Here is a 20265-nt window from a genome sequence, read left to right on the forward strand (position 1 = left end):
CTGAGGGAGGGAGAGGCTAAAGCCTCCTCTCCCCCCTTGACCCTGATTGGGACCACTGTACCAGTGCAGTGCCAGGGCAGTGGTCTAGCACTACAAATCAGCTGATCAGCTGGGCTGCAGAGAAAAGTGGGTGGGACTCCCCCAGGTTGCACAGAGGCTGACCCGCAGGTTGTGAACCTCTGCTGTAAAGGATGAGAATTGAGACACTGGCCTGCCACTCTTTCTTTTTGAAAATAGCCATCCAACAAAACTAGCAGCAGACCACACGAGTAGGAGGAAGAATCTCTTATTATTTTTTGAAGGCAGATTATGGTTCTTGAGATAGTCTTTCCTGACATGTACAAGGATATCATCAGCCCTGTTTGGGATATTTATCAAGTGTCTTGTTAAATGCTGATATGTATCAACAGAGGAGAGGATGAAACTATATGGCCTTAGCCAAATGCTTTGGTCATTCTTCATTTAGTAATAGACGTTAGAATTTTCTGACATTTCCCATTGGCCTTCTGAAATCGATGGAGATTCTAACAGTTACCATAAAAGACACAAAGGTAGGATCACTGAAACTTAGACACTGGCCCTGGACATCAGTGCTTTCTCCTATATGGAGTAGAGTTTATTTGTCAACATTACACATCTGAAGCTGGTTGCTTCTGTGAGCTGAAAATGTATAAATGGATACTCTGCTCCCTCTAGTGCTACAGAAGCAAAAATGCTCCAGAGGTTTTGTGGCCAACCATGCTCTTGGGATGGGGCTAAGAATCCAAATAATTCAAATAAGTCCATGTCTCCAGAACACATGAGCACACTTTGCTTTCTAGCTGTTTTCAAAGCTGTGGCTGCTGGAATATGAGTTGAAGAGTTCCAGCAACAATAACTAAAACTTTTAAGAGTTATATACAGATTGGAATGAAATTCCCTAAAATGAAATGTATTGTTCTCTGCCATACAGGGGTCCATTGGTCCAGAAACTAACATGGCAGGTGGATGGGGGTGTAGAGCTGTTACTCAGAAAATGAGAACACAAAGCACAATGGAACAGAAAATAATGTAGCACGCACTCACAACACTGACCATGGCTTTCAATTTATACCAGATAGATTTTCACAATTTAAATAGAGCTCACTGATGTAAGGTGATCAGTACTTTTTTCCTGAGGGGCAGTCCTACTTGGAAGATAACAGAAGCTCCTGTTGAAAGAAGCTCCTGAATTTCTAGTTTAGTAAAGGTAACAAGCACAAGCCATCCCTGCGTTGGTCCTCTCTGCTCTGAACAGTAAACAGTATTACCAGAGTTTGTAAAGACAGCATAGTACAACAACAAATTGTAAAGGGTTGGTGGTGCATTGTCCTGTGCAATCCTCTACTTCCTTTTGAGGAAATGCTTCTAGCCAGGGTTCCAGTCACCAGATTATCAGGAAAGAATGCTTCAGGCCCTCTGCCATTGCACTCTACTCTGCTTAGAACACCCAAAGTCCTTTCCACTTGAGTTCTCAGCAATTGCAGAGAACCCAGGGGAAGCTCCTGGGTGTATGCTCCAAAACTCAGCATGTATGCCAAAGTAATTAGAGGAGGATGGGAGGGTGAGATTTGCACTGCTTCTGCCTGCTCCAAGGCTCAATGCGATATGAAATACTTTCACCTGTGTTCCTCACCCATGTTCTCTGCATGTGCCAGAGAACTCAGAAAGGGGAAGGGTTGGTAGCAACCACAAGTAATGGCTAGGTGAGTCAAACTAAAATTTATGAACACCTGCGGCCAGCACTCTGGTTAGCATTGTGATGCACAACCAGCATTATGGGAAGCTGCTGTAAGGACACAGCCTTAGCCAGCAATGTTTGTGGAGAACATAAGCTGGAGTACTCTTTAGTAGTGGAAGGAAGCAAAATATGTTGGTGTTGGCTGTAGTGACCAGCACAACCTTGACTACTGGGAAGACTTCAAAGTATCCCATTACTTTGATATTTACAGAACCCAAGACAATAAGAGAAAAGGGTGCAGAGGAGGAGAGGTAGGTAGTTTTTCACTCAGATAGTTTTTCACCAAGACCTGCCTTTTTTAAGTAGTTTTAGGTAGTTTTTCACTGAGACCTACCTTTCACATTACATACAAACTGCTGCTCAAAGCAAGCTTTTAAAGGCCAAATGTCTGTAGAAGATATCATCCTGCCTCTAAGTAATTTCCAGGAAAGTTAAAAGATATCCACCTTTGGGCAACAGAAGACAGTGAGGCAGACCTACAATTATATGTTTGAAAGAAAGACAGATGAGCAAACTAGCTCTTGTTCATCCCCTAAGGTTAGCTTACTTTAACAAGGTACTTAAGCTACAGTAAATAACCCTCCATCAGAAACATGTGCTCATTGTTATGTTGACCCTACACAGCCACTTTTTTCCCTGTTTTCAGGGATAAGTGATAGGATTCTTTTACCTTTTGTTCCAGGGGGCTGTAAGTTGTCACCAGTCAGCGAACACCAGCCAACAGGAAAGATGTCACGAGAATCATAGCGGCACCAATAATCAAAGGCTCCCCTCCAGCCATCAAAAGTGATGAGGACCTCAGAACCTCGCACCTCACCAATGGTGGCTGGGCAGATGAAGTGTGGGTTTTTCCTGTCCACTGCCTCCAGTTTCATCCCCATCTTAAAGAAGTTCTGGGATGGAGATGGTGGCTCCTAGGGGGAAGGACCCAGGAAAAAAATAGTATGAGCTATAGCTCAATTACCATATGTATATATGCACACATAAGTCACTCCACAGCCCTATTCTGCTGATATGTAATGAAGTAAGACTGGAACTGACTTATCTGCAGACTTATTAGCCCCAGTTTCTCAGCAACCCCCACATTAGAATCAGGAAACAGCTACTGGTAAGCTACTCTACAGTTCTACTTCAAAACAACCCAAATGCTTCAACAGTCCAGGTTCAGATGAAAGGTGAACTCTGGCTTATTTTCCTTGAACCAGATTAATTTTACACCCCCAAAATAGCATGTAGATTAATTTTCTGTTATCAACCTAGTCTGAGATACTAGGATATAAGCAGATACTTAATCCATGAAGTTGCTGACCCCAGTTCACTCAACAGACTTTGCTAACTCTGATTAAAAGTTGTCTGAACTGGTTAAGGATGGCAAGGCAGAACTGTGTGGGACAGTACCCAAGGGCCCTTTTGGAAAGGGGGAAGAACATATGACAATGAAGGAGCAGAGGTAGCACCTGGACATGAGCATTACAGTAACCACCACAGTAAAAAACACACACATACCCCCAGATGAAAAAAGACAGGTTGCTTCCTGTAACTGTAGTTCTTCAAGTGGTCATCTCTGCATTCACACATATAGGCTCTGCGCCTGCACAGAGCCTTGATTTGGGAAACTTCTGTAGCTGAGGAATTTTGGCAGGAACCCCTCCGTCACTGTACTAGTGCATATGTCCCTAGCAGGTTCCCACTTATTCCCTCAGTTCCTTGAGACTGACATTGTGGCCTTGTAACTGAGAGAAATTTACACAAAAAATACCTTCGGTACTCACCACTAAACTTGACTATGACACCGAAGGTGTGGGTTGTGTAAATGCATAATGACCACTCCAAGAATTACCAGTTACAGGTAGCAAGCTGTCTTTCTTCTTCATGCTCCCTATGCATCACACATATGGGTGAGCAGCAAGCTAACTTACAACGGAGGTGGGTCACTGTCCTATTACAATACAGAAGAGAGGACAGCACGACCAAAAGTACAGTCAGCTCTAGCCCGAACGTCCATTCCGTAATGTTTTACAAAATGGATGGTGTCAACCAGGTAGCTGTGCGGCACAGTTCAGGGATGGCAACACCCCTGTCGAATGTGACCAATGTCACTACTGCATGAGTAGAGTGAACTCGGATGGGGGCAGTTTGAGCCCAGCCAGGTCATACGACAGCTCAACAGTCTTAACAACCCAAGATGCGAAGAGTTGAGTTGAGAGAGGTTGGCCCTTGAACTTGCCATTGTAGCAGACAAAGAGGTGGGGCCACAGTTGAAATTGTTCAGTCCTCCACTTATAAAAGGCCAGGGCACAACAAATGTTGACCATATGCATGGTCGACTCCAAAGGTGTGGAAGGAGAAGCAAAGCAAGCAAGCAAAACAGCAACTTGATTTAAATGAAACTCATACACAACTTTAGGTAAAAAGGCAGGGTCAGGTCTAAGCAGCACTTTATCTTGGTGAAAGGTGAGATAAGGCTGGTCTACTCAGAGGGAACAGTGCTCACTGGCACAGTGTGCAGATGTAATTGTTGTTATTCAGTCATTCAGTCGTGTCCGACTCTTCGTGACCCCATGGACCATAGCACGCCAGGCCTTCCTGTCCTACGCTCTCTCCCGGAGTGTGCTCAAGTTCATATTCATTGCATTGGTGATGCTATCTAGCCATCTCATCCTCTGTCGTCCCCTTCTCCATTTGCTTTCAGTCTTTCCCAGCATCAGGGTCTTTTCCAGAGAGTTTTCTCTTCGCATTAGGTGGCCAAAATATTTGAGCTTCAGCTTCAGTATCTGTCCTTCCAATGAGCACTCAGGGTTGATTTCCTTTAGGATGGACTGATTTGACCTCCTTGCAGTCCAGGGCACTCGTAAGAGTCTTCTCCAGCACCACAGTTCAAAAGCATCAATTCTTCGGCGCTCAGCCTTCCTTATAGTCCAGCTCTCACAGCCATACATTACTATTGGGAAAACCATAGCTTTGATTAGACGGACCTTTGTCGGCAAGGTGATGTCTCTGCTTCTTACTATGCTGTCTAGGTTTGCCATAGCTTTCCTCCCAAGGAGCAAGCGTCTTTTAATTTCATGGCTACAGTCACCGTCTGCGGTAATCTTGGAGCCCAAGAAAGTAAAATCTGTCACTGCTTCCATTTCTTCCCCTTCTATATGCCAGGAAGTGATGGGGCCAGATGCCATGATCTTCGTTTTTTTAATGTTGAGTTTCAAACCAGCTTTTGCACTCTCCTCTTTCACCCTCAACAAGAGGCTCTTGAGATCCTCTTCGCTTTCTGCCATTAGGGTGTTATCGTCTGCATAACGGAGGTTGTTGATAATTCTCCCGGCAATCTTAATTCCGACCTGTGATTCATCCAACCCGGCGTTTCTCATGATGTACTCTGCATATAAGTTAAATAAGAAGGGTGACAATATGCAGCCTTGTCGTACTCCTTTCCCAATTTTGAACCACTCGGTTGTTCCATGTCTGGTTCTGACTGTTGCTTCTTGACCCTCGTACAGGTTTCTCAGGAGACAGGTAAGGTGGTCTGGTACTCCCATCACTTTAAGAATTTGCCACAGTTTGTTGTGATCCACACAATCAAAGGCTTTAGCGTAGTCAATGAAGCAGAAATAGACGTTTTTCTGGAATTCTCTTGCTTTCTCCATGATGCAGCGAATGTTGGCGATTTGATCTCTAGTTCCTCTGCCTCTTCGAAACCCACCTTGTACTTCCGGTAGTTCTCGGTTCGCATACTGCTGAAGCCTAGCTTGTAGGATTTTGAGCATCACCTTGCTGGCATGTGAAATGAGCGCAATTGTGTGGTAGTTTGAACACTCTTTGGCGTTGCCCTTCTTTGGAATTGGAATGTAAACTGACCTTTTCCAGTCTTGTGGCCATTGCTGAGTGTTCCAAATTTGTTGGCAGATTGAATGCAGCACTTTAACAGCATCATCTTTTAGGATTTTAAATAGCTCGGCTGGAATACTGTCATCTCTGCTAGCTTTGTTGTTACTAATGCTTCCTAAGGCCCACTTCACTTCACTCTCGAGGATGTCCGGCTCAAGTTCAGTGACCGCACTATCATGGCTATCAGGGACATTCAGATCTTTCCTGTATAGTTCTTCTGTGTATTCTTTCCACCTCTTCTTAATCTCATCTGCTTCTGTTAGGTCCCTGCCTTCTTGGTCCTTTATCATGCCTGTCTTTGCACAAAACGTTCCCTTGAGATCTCCAATTTTCTTGAAGAGATCTCTAGTCTTTCCCATTCTGTTGTTTTCCTCGATTTCTTTGCATTGTTCATTGAAGAAGGCCTTCTTGTCTCTCCTTGCTATTCTCTGGAACTCTGCATTCAGTTGGATATATTTTCCCCTTTCTCCCTTGCTTTTCGCTGCCCTTCTTTCCTCAGCTACTTGTAAAGCCTCATCAGACATCCACTTGGCTTTCTTGCATTTCTTTTTTTTGGGGATGGATTTCGTTGCTGCCTCCTGAACAATGTTACGGACCTCCGTCCATAGTTCCTCAGGCACTCTGTCTATCAGGTCTAATCCTTGAAATCTATTCCTCACCTCCACTGTATATTCATCAGGGATATGATTTACGTCATACCTGAATAGTTTAGTGGTTTTCCCTACGTTCTTCAATTTAAGCTGAAATTTTGCAAGAAGCAGCTCATGATCTGAGCCACAGCCAGCTCCAGGTCTTGTTTTTACTGACTGTATAGAGCTTCTCCATCTTTGGCTGCAAAGGACATAATCAATCTGATTTTGATATTGACCATCTGGTGATGTCCATGTGTAGAGTCGTCTCTTGTGCTGTTGGAAAAGAGTGTTTGCTATGATCAGCGTGTTCTCTTGGCAAAACTCTATTAGCTTTTGTCCTTCTTCATTTTGTACACCAAGGCCATGCCTGCCTGTTATCCTGGTGAATTTTTGACTTCCTACTTTAGCATTCCAATCCCCTATGATGAAGAGGACATCTTTTTTTGGTGTTAGTTCTAGAAGGTGTTGTAGGTCTTCATAGAACTGATCAACCTCAGCTTCTTCGGCATCAGTGGTTGGGGCATAGACCTGAATTACTGTGATGTTGAATGGTTTGCCTTGGATTCGTACTGAGATCATTCTATCGTTTTTAAGATTGTACCCCAGGACTGCTTTTCCCACCCTTTTGTTGACTATGAGTGCTACTCCATTTCTTCTAAGGGATTCTTGCCCACAGTAGTAGATATGATGGTCACCTGAATTAAATTCGCCCATGCCTGTCCATTTGAGTTTGCTGATTCCCAAGATGTCGATGTTCAATCTTGCCATCTCATGCCTGACCATCTCCAACTTACCTTGATTCATTGATCTGACATTCCAGGTTCCTAAACAATATTGTTCTTTACAGCATCGGATTTTCTTTTCACCACCAGACACATCCACAGCTGAGTGTCCTTTCTGCTTTGGCCCAGCCGCTTCACTCTTTCTGGCGCTACTTGGAAATTCCCTCTGCTCTTCCCTAGCAGTATATTGGACACCTTCCGACCTGAGGGTCTCATCATCTGGTGGCAGATCATCATCATCTGGTGGCAGATGTAATGGCCACCAGAAATGCCACCTTCCACGATAGGATGCGTAGGTCTGTAGTTGCCAGCGGTTCAAAAGGCTTTGATGAAAGTGCCTTAAGCACCACAGAAAGGCTCCAGCTCGGTACCGCAGAGCAGACTGGTGGTGGTAGACTTTTGATCCCTTTCAGAAATCTTTTTGTTTTCAGATGAGAGAATACGAAAAATCCCTCAACAGTAGGGTGAAATGCAGAAACAGCGGAGAGGTAAACCCTGAGAGATGACAATTTGAGTCCATTCTCAAAAAGGGACAGAAGAAACTGGAGAATTTGGTGCAAAGAGCACCAGTGTGGGTGAAAACCCTGCTCGTGAGCAAAGACCAAAAAAAAGCAGCCCATTTTCTTGAATAAGAACACTGCGTAGACAGCTTATGGGTGGCATTCAGAATCCTCTGGATCACTGCCACAGCCAAAGTGGCATCCATCGCCCTATCTTCCATGCTGTTATTCAGAGAGTTATTAGGTCTGGGTGTTGGATTTGGCCATTCTCTCTCGTGAGGAGAGATGGGTGCGACAGGAACTGTTGGTGCTGACCCTTTGCCATCTTGAGTAGCGGGGCAAACCGTGGCTGGTGTGGCCACCACAGTGTCACGATGATGCAGTCTGTGCCACCCATCACAATCCTTGCTAGGACCCTGGTCATTAGTGGAAATGGAGGAAACAGTTAGAACAGCTATCCACTGAAATACGAAGGCATCGCTTTTCAATCCCAGGCTTTGGCCTGCTCTGCTGCAGAACGTTGTGCAAACTGCATTCTCCCTTGTGGCAAAAAGGTCAATTTCTGGCATCCCCCAAAGCTGGAAGAGGCTGTTCAGAACTGTTCTGTCCAACTCCCACTTGTGGGATGTCAGCATGGTCCGGCTGAGCTGACTGGCCAGGACACTGTCGACACCAGCCACATGTATCGCCACAAGTCCAATTCGACGGGCTATGCACCAGTTAAAGATCTGGAGCTTAAGGCTGAGCAACAAGAGAGATCTGGCACCTCCCTACTTGTTCAAACATGCGATGACAGTTGTGTTGTCTGAAATGACCTGGACCAGTCTCCCCACCAGGTCCAGTTCAAACACATGAAGCACTTTGTCCACTACTCTTAACTCCAGAAGACTGATGTGCTGCGTGGCTTCATTGGCCACCCATTGTCCATGGATCATGAGGCCTGGACAGTGAGCTCCCCATCCCAAGAGTGTTGCATCCGTAGTCACAACCCTAGATGGAGAGGGCTGAAGGAATGGCATGCCCTGGGTTAGACTGCTTGATATTCACCACCACTGGAGAGAGTCTCTGACATCCGGGGGCAGACAGTCTGGTTTGATGGGCGTCCCAATTGGTGCTGAAGTTGTGTATGAATCAGTTTTGGAGTTGTCTCCTATGCAATCAAGGGAAGTGAATGACAGCTGTCATCGCAGCCATGAAACCCAGGAGGCGTTGGACTTTGGGTACTGTGGTAGATCTGCTCATTTGCAGTTCTAATGCCAGGGAAGTCAGCGCCTTAACCCTGGTGTCAGGTAAGAAGGTGCAGCCCAGTTGGGAGTTCAATAACACCCCTATAAATTAAATCTGCTATGTCGGTACAAGATGTGATTTCTCTGCACTGATATAGAGTCCAAGCTCCTGAAGGAAACTGTAGATCACCTCTATAGACCAAAGAAGCTGATCTTCTGTTGACGCCACCAACAGCCCCTTATCTATGTACGGGTAGCCTTCTACGTCTTGCAGTTGCAGGTGGGAGCAGACCACTGCCACACGGTTGGTGAATACCCCCAGGGCAGTGGCGAGACTGAAGACTAGCACCCTGAACTGGTAGGTGTCAGTACCGATGACAAAGCGGAGATAGCGTTGGTGCGATTTCTCTATGGCCATGTGAAAGTAGCTGTCCTTGAGGTCAATAGAGGTGAACCAATCTCCTCGAGAGAGGAGAGGCAGGACAGATGTCAGAGAAACCATGTGGAAAAACTTTCTGGGTGAGATAAACAGGTTCAGCTGTCAAAGGTCCATGATTGGCCAAAGCCCTCCATCCTTCTTTGGTATCGTGAAGTACCTTCAGTAGAAACCATCCTGAAGTTGAGTCTGAGGGACAGGCTGGATTGCCCCTTTCTCTAGGAGGGTCTGAACTTCTGTATGGAGGTCCAGGGACAGAACAGTCACCAGCACGGTACCAAGAAGGGGTGGGGGAGGGTCTCGAACTCAATCCGGTAGCCCCTCCGGACCATTGCAAGGACCCAGGAGTCCGATGTGATGTTGTGCCAAGCTGGATGGTGAGCAGACAGGTCTGGTCCAAAAATGGGTGTTTGGGCCCCAAGGCAAGGAAGGATGGCAGGAAGTGAGTCAAAGGTGACGCATACTTCTGCTGTCGGGTTTCCTGCGATAATTGCGGAATTTTGAAGTTGATAACATTTTCTTCGACTGCCCTGCCTGTGACTGTTGTTGTTGATGTTGTGCTGTAGCTGGCTGATGAGGTTGGTACTGAGTGGCAGATGACTGAAAATAGTGCTGTTGCCTGGGAAGTTGCTGCAATATAAAACCCATACAACGCATCGTGGTATAGGCCTTCTGTACAGAATCGAGTGCTTCATCAGTTTTTGTGTACAACAAGCCTTGCCCATCAAAGGGTAAGTCCTCAATACGGTTTCTGGTTTCCTGTGGGAGACTGGATGACCTCAACCAGGCGTGGCGACATAGGGCTACAGATCCAACTAGCACCTGTGAGTGGCAATCAACTTGGTAGTGTGACGTATTTATTTGCTGCCTGGACAGCTTCAGAGCCTCTGATTGGAAGAGGCGACCCAGCTCCTTCCTGTCATCCAGAAGATGCTCAAGATGGCCCACTCTGTCCCATAGCTGTAGTTAGTACCCTGACATTACTGCCTGGTGGTTTGATATTTTAAGGCCCATCGCTGTATAAATCTAGGGGTCTGCCCGCATCAGTTGAAGAGGAGTGAGTGCTGCAGGCCTTGCCCTGTGTGGCTTCAATGACCATTGAATTTGGGGCTGGATGTTTGAAGAGGTACTCCGTATTGGCCTCTTGCAGATGGTACATACCCTCCAAGCGCTTAGATATCGGTAGCACAGTAGAAGGTGATTTCCATGATTGTTAGATGGTTTGTTCTAATGCTGAGAGTAGAAGAATGGCCACCGGTCTGAAAGACTCTGCATTTACCAAATCAAAAATGGGGTCTTGCGCTGTGGAGGCTACTTGCTGAGTCTCTAGACCCAAAGCCTGTGCCATTCTAAGAATCTGGTTGGAAAATTGTCCCAAATCCTCTGACAGAGATATGGCTTTACTGGAGCCAACGATCACATCTGGCAAGGAGATGGAGAGAGGGCAGGAAGATGGAGACATAGTATCGGACCAGTAATCCTCTGTTTCAGACAGTGGAGACTCCCCTGAATGGACCTGACCTAGTAGGGACTTCTCTCTTAGTTCCATCGGGAGTGATTAAGCGCCACCTGTATTAGTTTGTGCACCAAAGGGTAGTACAGACAGTGGCTGGTTAACAGGTAAAGTGGCCTGTAATTGAACCGTCTGTGGCTGTAATAGAACTGGCAAAACATTCTGCTGCTGAGTCGTCTGTGGCTGGACAGACAGTAAGGCAGGCTGAATGTCTTGCTGCTGAACTGGCGGCGGCTGCTGAATAGGCGGCATGTACAGTGGCAAAGGGCAAGGAATGACTGGTTGTCCTGGAGGCCTGGACACGGGAGCTGATGGATGTCAACTGTATCAACTTTCTCCCCAATAGGGAGGATAAGAATGGCAAGGGCGGTACTGGCTGTGCAGCTCATTACAGTAGTCACCCCAATCCTGGGGTCTCCTGTACCACACGACCCATGCCGAACGGCTGTCCCACTCCAAGAGTGGTGATCTAGACTGTTCCCAATATCAGCTTCACTCGTAAAAACTAGGGGCATGACCTCTTGTAGTGGAGGCACATGACCACACTGAATCCAGTGAATGTAGACAGCAATTACAGGCTGTACTATGGCCTTCCAACCCATAATGACGAGGTGGTCAAGGAATCAGTTCCATCAGAGATGGGTCCCGGATCTTGCCTTCCAACGTAGATGTTATCAGGATGGGATCCCCCTCCTGCCTAGGATTCACCATCAGACTAGGTGAAAATAGCATTGGCAAAGCAGCGAGTAAGGCTGTCGGTACAGGCGACTGCATCTGACTAGAAGGCGTTGGTGGAGCAGTGGGATACACAGTGGTCACTGTTGATCCCAAGAGGTGTGTACCAAAATGAGCAGGATGGTTGGCTCTTCATCCTGAGTTGGAGTGTTGGCCAACACAGCCTGTATGGACCAATACCTGTCACAAGGCACTCACACAGAGACAAAAAAACCCAAGGGTCTTAATGCTTGACTCAGAGCAAAATCATATGACTCTTTAGAAGTCTTTTTCTTCTTCTTTTCTGAGTGTGAAGAAGACAGACTAGCCTGCTTAGAGACTTTACCCTTTTTTGTTAGTCTTTTTGCCAGTGTAAGTGCCAAAGATCAGCCTGGAGGAGTGGGATCTTGTGTACTTGGCAGAGTACATGCTGAGGGGATGGCAACCCCAACACTGGAGCAGGCTCCTGTGCAGCAGGCAGGTTATGTGAGGGCAAGACTGGCGGGTTTGCCGTATCTTTTGGCTCCTCTACTGATTCCAGCGCCCTTTTCCAAAGTGAAGCTTTTAGCCAATCTGACCTGTTTCTTCTTGCTTGCTTCGAGAAGGCTTTACAATGAGGACAAGCCTCAACGATGTGCTCATCACCAAGGCATACCAGGCAGAGAGAGTGCTCATCTGAGGACAGCAGTTTTGCCCTGCACTTTTGAAAGGGGGCCTTGAGAGCCAAACGCCCGTGAGGGCAATCACCAAGGTCGTGAAAACAAAAGAAATTAAAACAATGAGACGGAGATAAATACTTGATAGAAGAGAAAAAACCCTCAGCTTTTCATCGGGAAGGAACATTTTAAAATCAATGAACGATGAGATAAGTTCCCTACAATGTGCGCGTGATGGTGGTCGAAAGAGAACTGAGGGAATAAGCGGGAACCCACTAGGGACATGCACAATAGGATGGTGAGGTAGGGGTTCCTGCCAAAATTCCTCGGCTATAGAAGCTTCCTGAACTGAGGCTCCGCACAGGCGCAGAACCCATATGTGTGATGCATACAGACCATGAAAAAGAACAACTAGGGTTCAATATTATGTCTGAACAGGGACACTGACAGCTCTGGTTCCCTACAACAGCCTGCCAACCACTGGTTCTCTGGCATGCCTTACTATGTGCTGTTAACTTGAATTATTATCTCTCCCAAAATAACATTCCCAGCCTTGCCTTTTTTACCTTCTTCCTGTCTGTCTGTACCCATGTCCACATGGATTCAATCTTGCTTCTGTCCTGAACCCACTTTGCCTTTTACCTAGACCTAATTCTCCCTAGATTTACCTCTTTGGCCTACATATACACCCACCTGTAAAAAGTTACTAGGAGTGCCATTCAAGACACTTACACATCAAAATTACAAACTTCAGCCAAACATTCACTTCATTCTTTCAGAAATTTAGGATTTTCCTATCTATATTCACCTCTTTGAATATGAGAGTCCTGTTAAGCAGGAGGTATGCCTCCTCACTGGAAGAAAGCCTCAGTCCTAGCACCTTCCAGACAAATGGAACACCAAGCACAGAGGTAACCAAACTCATTTATCACATCTTCAGAATTAGGAACGATGTAGGCAATACACTACAGTACCTTATGAAAAATCCGAACAGGAGCCATTTCTGCTCCATTCAGAGTCTTCAGGAGAAACATGGGCCAAGAGGAAGCATTCAGCCGAAACCCTGAAACAAACAGAGACAGGGGCCATAAACAGCACAGCAGCAGCTGAGGACATCTTATCCATACTAACCATCCTTCCATTATGAAGACACCTTGATGTCTCCATTGCAGCATTTAGCAAACAGTCTCACAAAACATTTATCTACTAAAAATTAAGCAAGTCTGTTCTTGAGTGATTCCAAGTTAGAAGATCAATTTAACTTATGCTATTTCCTAATCCTTTGTGATGTTACCTTCTGAGTAGTTTTCTAACAGATAGGGTAAACAGATATTTGAAAAGGAATGCAAAAGACCTGGGACGTCTGAGCTGGTGTATAAGACACTAACTGGTGATTTTAGATTGCCTTGTGGTGAATAAAGGGACCATCAGGTAGTGGTGGCTGTTGATGTATGGTAGATTTATGATGGACTTAAGAATGGTATCAAGACTTGGACAACTACTCTCTCATTCTAATTCCATTTACCACCAACCCCAGTAGTATTACTGTGCTGCACTAAAGGAAAGGATAAGAATTCTACCCTAAAAATCCAACACTCCAGTTGTGTCACTTTTTGCATACTAGAATGTTCAAAGAAGTGATCAGCCACGTACAACCTGAGGTACACTTGAATGGAGGACTATATCATGGGTCTTTTTGAACATTTCAATCTGTTTTTAATTCACACTTGCAGATAGCCATTAACTGGTTACCTGTGAACATAGGACTGTTTGGAGTCCTCCCCGCCCATGCCATTGCCATGGAGACTGCTATGACCTCTGGAGGGGACTCTTAAGTTTCAATCTCCTTCCCCCACCCCCTTGCAGGCGCAGCGGAAAGAAGCTTTCCAGCAGCTTCCTGAGGTTGCAAATGCGACCTTGGAGGGAAAGAAAGGGGGGCATTCTGGTGAGTGGGGAGGGGAGAGGCCAGGATACAAGAAATCCTACAGCCTCTCCAGCTCCAGCAGCATGCCTTCTGTAGATGGGCTCAAAGGCCTGTCTAAAAGAAAAGTTCATAGAAGGAGCACAGATTGGCAAAAATCACCTCTGTTGCTCCTCTGGCCCTGCTGGCAGAAGCTCAGCAGGGCACTGGATACTTGGAAGCCTCCAAGATCTAAGCTTTAAGGTGCTTATGAAACACTATGCAGAGAAGAAACATGAATGAGGGCTAATAATTTTTAGGGACCTGTTAGCAAGATAGTCTTCATTACCATTGGAAAAGTGGAGAACTATTTTCTCCACAACACAGGCACTCTAAGGCTGACAGAGAATGCATGGACTACACAAAAATAAGGGGTCCCTTCCAACTCCATTTTGTGATCAGCTGTGCCTGTCTCAGGATGATGTGGTACTAACTGGACGGAGCTTAGTTCACCTGCATGGTGAAGTCCAGGTCTAATCATCTCAATATCCTCATCTTAAGCTATATGCCTGCATACAGTCAACCATGTCCAAGTAATAGGCTACAGCAGAAGCAGGATGAAGTTCAAGTCAAATCACAGTCTCTATGTAAAATGTGAACTTCATTAAACCTACAGGGCCAACTTGTAGTGAAATCAACCCCTGAAGCCAGCAAGCCATCCTGGGGATCTCCTATTCATTACAGTTTCAAACTTGAGGGCATTACAATGACAAGATTTTATTTCTCATAGTACAGTCCCTTACACAGTTTCAGTTTCAATCATGAGCAATGTGCAAAAGAAAATTCACCAAAGCTAGAAGAGGAGAAAAGGAGGTCCTTATTAAAGAGGGACTGTCAAGCCAGGAGGGGTCTGTAGCAAACTAGGTAAGGGCTCATAGTGAACGTGCAAATCATTATTGTCAGCAATGAAAATGCACCTATTTTCAACAGCTGATGGTATGATCCATTGTTTCCATGTCCTCCAAAGAAACAAGAGTTGGGACAGGTAGATACTTCTAAGTAAGCCTTCCTTCTCTACAGTGCTTCATATATTCAGTTATCATATACTCTGGGTAAATGACTGGCTATGAAGGTGGTGCCGACACTAGAGATTTGGATTCTGGGACCACGGGCTATACTTCCTGGAACATGAGCTGCTGGCAAGGGATGGGTTGCACCTCACAAGGGCTGGGAAGAATGTGTTTGGCCACAGCATGAAGAACTTCATCAGGAGGGCTTTAAACTGAATCCTACGGGGAAGGGAGACATAAAGTTGGGGGTAACAATGGATGAAGGCTTATGCACCAAAACGGAGAGAACAGATCTAATAGCGCCCAATAAGTCTTCAAAAACATGTAGGAAGAAAGCCAGACTATAAAGCACATGGTCTTCAATGTCTATATACTAATGCCCAGGGTATTGGAAACAAACAGAATGAACCTGAACTCTTAATACAGGAGGGAAATTACAACTCGATAGGTGTAACTGAAACTTGGTGGGATGACTCCCATGACTGGGATACAGCAAGTGAAGGATATACCTTGTTCAAAAAGAACAGAAGGAACAGAAAGGGAGGTGGACTTACACTATATATTAAAAATACATATCTCTACACAGAAATACAGGAGGAGGAGCTTGATAGCCCCATCAAGAGCATCAGTGTTAAAATAAATGGAGCAAAGAATAAAAGGAACATCGTGGTCAGAGTCTACTACCGACCACCCAATCAAGCAGAAGACGAGGATGAAACATTTGAAAAGCAAATAGCCAATGTTTCAAGGAAACATGATGTAGTAGTAATGGGGGACTTCAATTTCCCTGATATCTGTTGGGAGACAAATTCTGCAAAACATGGCCCCTCCAAGAAATTCCTGACGTGTGTTGCTGATAACTTTCTCCTACAGAAAACGGAGCAAGGAACTAGAGGATCAGCTATCCTTGACTTGATCCTCACCAACAGAGATGACTTAGTGGATAAAGTAGCAATTACGGGAACTCTGGGGAAAGTGACCATGTTATACTTGAATTCTTGGTTCTAAAGGAAGCAAAAGCTGAATGTAGCCAAACGCGTACCCTGGATTTTAGGAAAGCCAAATTTAATAAACTCAGAACAATGATCAGTAAGGTCCCATGGCAAGCAACTCTAATGAGAAAAGGAGTCCAAGATGGGTGGAAGTTTTTAAAAAAGGAAATTCTAAAGATGCAATTACAAACAATTCCAACAAGAAAAAAGGTGGAAGACAACAGAAGAAGCCAATGTGGCTTCACAAAAAGCTTAGAGATGACCTGAAAATAAAAAAAGCACACATATAGGAAGTGGAAGGAAGGCCAAGCTGCAAAGGAAGAGTACAGGCAGGTAGCACAGTATTACAGGGATGGCGTCAGGAAGGCTAAAGCTGAGAACGAGCTGAGGTTGGTGAGGGATGCTAAAAGCAACAAAAAGGCTTTCTTCAGATACGTGCATAGTAAAAGACAGAGAAAAGAAATAGTGGTTCAGCTATTAAATAAGGATGGCAAAATGATAACAGGGGACAAAGAAAAGGCAGAGGTGCTCAATTCCTACTTTGGCTCAGTCTTCTCCCAAAAGAGGGTCTATGACCCCACTGGCAAAGTTGAAGTACAGGCTGAAGGGGCAGGATTGCAGGTTGAGATCGATAGGCATATGGTCAAGGAACACCTAATTACTTTGAATAAGTTCAAATCTCTAGGGCCAGATGAACTGCACCCTAGAGTAATAAAGGAACTGGCAGAAGAACTCTCAGAACCATTGTTTTTTGAGAAATCATGGAAGACAGGTGAAGAACCAGATGACTGGAGGAGGGCTAATGTTGTCCCTATCTTCAACAAGGGTAAAAAAGAGGAACCTTGGAATTACAGACCAGTCAGTCTGACATCTATCCCTGGGAAAATTCTGGAGCAGATGATAAAGCAATCCATCTGTAAGCACCTTGAAAACAATGCAGTGATTACTTGAAGCCAACATGGATTTGTCAAGAACAAATCCTGCCAGACAAATCTGATATCATTTTTTGATAAGGTGGACTGTGGACATTTTTTGATCCCTTGTAGACTGTGGGAATGCTGTGGACATAATATATCTCAACTTCAGCAAAGCTTTTGACAAAGTGCCCCATGATATCCTGATTAGCAAACTACCTAAAAGTGGGCCAGATTAAATAACTGTCAGGTGGATCCACAGATGGCTACAGAATCGGACTCGAAGAGTGTTTATCAATGGTATCTTCTCAAACTGGGGAGAGGTAATGAGTAGGGCGCTGCAGGGCTCAGTCCTGGGCCCAGTGCTCTTCAACTTTTTTATTAATGACTTGGAGGAGGTGGTGCAGGGAATGCTGATCAAATTTGCAGATGACACAAAATTGGGTGGGATAGCAAATACCCTGGAGGAAAGAAACAAAATTCAAAGTGATCTTGATAAACTGGAGCGCTGGGCAGAAAATGACAGAATGAAATTTAATAGGGTTAAATGCCAAGTTCTGAACCCAGGAAAAAGAAACCAAATGCACAGTGACAAGATGGGCAATACTTGGCTCAACAATACTACAAGTGAGAAGGATCTTGGAATTGTTTGTAGATCACAAACTCAATATGAGCCAAAAATGTGATGTGGCTGCAAAAAAGGCAAATGCTATTTTGGGCTGCGTTAATAGAAGTAGAGCTTCCAAATCATGTGAAGTACTAGTTCCCCTCTACTCAGCACTGGTTAGGCCTCATCTGGAGTACTGTGTCTGGTTCTGGGCACCACACTTTAAGAAGGATGCAGACAAGCTGGAGAGGGTTCAGAGGAGGGCAAGAAAGATGATTGGGGGACTGGAAACAAAGCCCTATGAGGAGAGACTGAAAGAACTGAGCATGTTTAGCCTTGAGAAGAGAAGACTGAGGGAAGATATGATAACGCTGTTCAAGTACTTGAAAGGTTGTCACAGAGAGGAAGGCCAGAGTGCAGGACACAGAATAATGGGCTCAAGTTACAGGAAGCCAGATTCCGGCTGAACATCAGGAAAAACGTCCTGACTGTTAGAGCAATACAACAATGGAACCAATTACCTAGGGAGGTGGTGGGCTATCCCACACTGGAGGCATTCAAAATGAAGCTGGACAGCCATCTGTCAGAGATGCTTTGACTTGGATTCCTGCATTGCGCAGGGGGTTGGACTCAATGGTCTTATAGGCCCCTTCCAAACCTACCATTCTATGATTCTATATCACTGATGTTTACTGCAGTTCTAATGCTTTTTTTAATTAGATAAACAACAATCCTTACTTGTGTGATCCCTGGGGAAAACAGGGCTTCAACTCACCCAAAGGGGGCTGCAGCATCCCTCCATTCTTTTCACAGTTGCCGATGGGCTGAATTTCTGCAGAATCCACCAGACGCCAAAAGTCATTCTTATTGTCACTGCCATCCAGGCGCAATCGGAGACGGGCACCTGTCAGTCCCACCACAGTAGCAATGCAAGTGGAAGTGGTGTTTCTTGGGTCCTGGGCTTCTAGCTTCATGCTGATCTTGAATTCATTGGTTGGTGGGGTGTATGACTGAGGAGAACAAGGCTTTCAGTCACACTTAAAGACTTGAGTCACAAATTTTCCTCCCCTTCCCAAATCTCCTCTGAATTGTAACTGGCACCTGAGTGCCAAGAGAGTCTTCAGAGCCAGATGTCACAGTAGTCAATGAGAAAGAAACAGGAGTAAGGAACCATTGGAAAAAGTCCAGCCACCACCACAGTAATAACTGTCCTCCAAATGCTCACTTAGGGCCACTAAAACCAAAGCTTTTCTTCCATACCCTTATCTTTGCTTTTGAAATAAAACATAGCTGAATGTCTTTTAAAAGGAAGAGGCAGAATTTCATAATATTAGCTCAAGCCAACCTGTACTGCTTTACTCCTTGTTCTCAACCCTGTGCGGCAGCACACACAACATCCCAGCACTGTGCCTGTTTCCTTCATCAACCATTCATGGGGTCACAGGAAGCTGCCTTATCCAAGTCAAGCTATTTATCCATCTAGCCTACTATTGTCTACTTTGACTGGCAGCAGCCCTTCAGGCTCTCAGGCAGGTCATTCAAATTACCTGCTACCTAATCCAATTTGACTGGAGATGCCAGTAATGGAACCTGGGACACGGCATGAAAAGATTCTTAAATTTTGGCCTGGAGCCTTGCTGTACTAAACTTCCACTTCCTACCATCCCAATTTGCTACAAACAGTAAATCAAATTGCCATGCTACCCTCACACATGCACATATTTTGTCAATGCTTCAGTCTTTCTACACCTACTTTGCCTAACCACTGCAGTGTATCTCATCTATATGACATTCTAGGCCCAGGGATCTCCTCTTAACTCAGGAAGACCACTTCGGTCTAAAGTAAATGTACAACTTAAGTCGCATATACAATGATCTAGATTTATACATAGCTCAAATTGGGAGTTATGTGAAGTTTCCATTCAAACCCACCTGTGAACTAAGACCCCCAAGCTCTTTCATCAACCTTACTGCTCATCTGGGTGCGCCTATTTTTCAGCTCTGTTCTCTCATATAATTTACAACCGGGTACCTGCATTGGTTGCTCTTCCCCCACAAAGAGAAGGTACAGGAGTCTATTCCACACTTGTCGATGAGCCAACTAGAAGCAGACCCCTTCATCCCAACTCATTTACAACATGGAATGCCCCATTACCTGCTTGAAGCAATGGGCAGGAGCTGGGATGGAACATGTCTCTTTCAAGTATTTATCCCAGGCAAAGTGACCTGTGTAAAGGAGAAAAAAAAGTTGACTGAAATGGAAGCTTTGAGAACAACTTTGGAAAATGATCCATCTTCCACAGAGTTTAATGAGAGACCTATAATTGTACTAGCTACTACTGACCTGTTTTCCCCCTTGCCCAGAATACAAAAACCTTGCCACCAACACTCTGTGTGGGTGGAGCAAACTGCCAGAGGTTCTGGTAGGGCCCCCTGCATGCAAAGACCTACTTAGGTTTAGAGTACAGAATGGACAAAACTTAAGTTAGTCTAGAGCCAACAGCAAAAGTTTTATACCTTAAGCATAACCTAGGTTTATGTTTATGTATTGCACTTATACCCTGCTCCATGCCCCACCCCCAGAACACACAGCAGCGTATGTATTGTTCCTAGGTGGTCTCCCACTGAAATGATTGAAAGGGTCAGACCTGCTTTGTTTGCTTCACCTGTAAAACTGCA

The 20265-nt window shown here is 45.1% G+C and overlaps 1 protein-coding gene across 6 annotated transcripts in view; it reads right to left on the minus strand.

The window, feature by feature from the left end:
• The window catches only part of SCMH1 (Scm polycomb group protein homolog 1), a 79259-nt gene that overhangs the window by 39930 nt on the left and 19064 nt on the right, over positions 1-20265 (minus strand). For all 6 annotated transcript variants that reach the window (XR_014785134.1, XR_014785135.1, XM_084815558.1 and 3 more), the window contains 4 exons: positions 19742-19812; positions 18362-18596; positions 13078-13166; positions 2430-2673 (listed from right to left, as the gene is read on the minus strand). Coding sequence is in view for 4 of the 6 variants with exons in the window: in XM_084815558.1 (XP_084671684.1) it covers positions 2430-2673; positions 13078-13166; positions 18362-18596; positions 19742-19812 (639 nt within the window). In the remaining 2 variants the exon portion in view is untranslated. The remainder of the gene's footprint in view (positions 1-2429; positions 2674-13077; positions 13167-18361; positions 18597-19741; positions 19813-20265) is intronic.

This window comes from Heloderma suspectum, chromosome 10, assembly GCF_057233095.1.
Source record: "Heloderma suspectum isolate Gila_16-S chromosome 10, 16-S_ref, whole genome shotgun sequence".
Lineage (NCBI taxonomy): Eukaryota > Metazoa > Chordata > Lepidosauria > Squamata > Helodermatidae > Heloderma > Heloderma suspectum.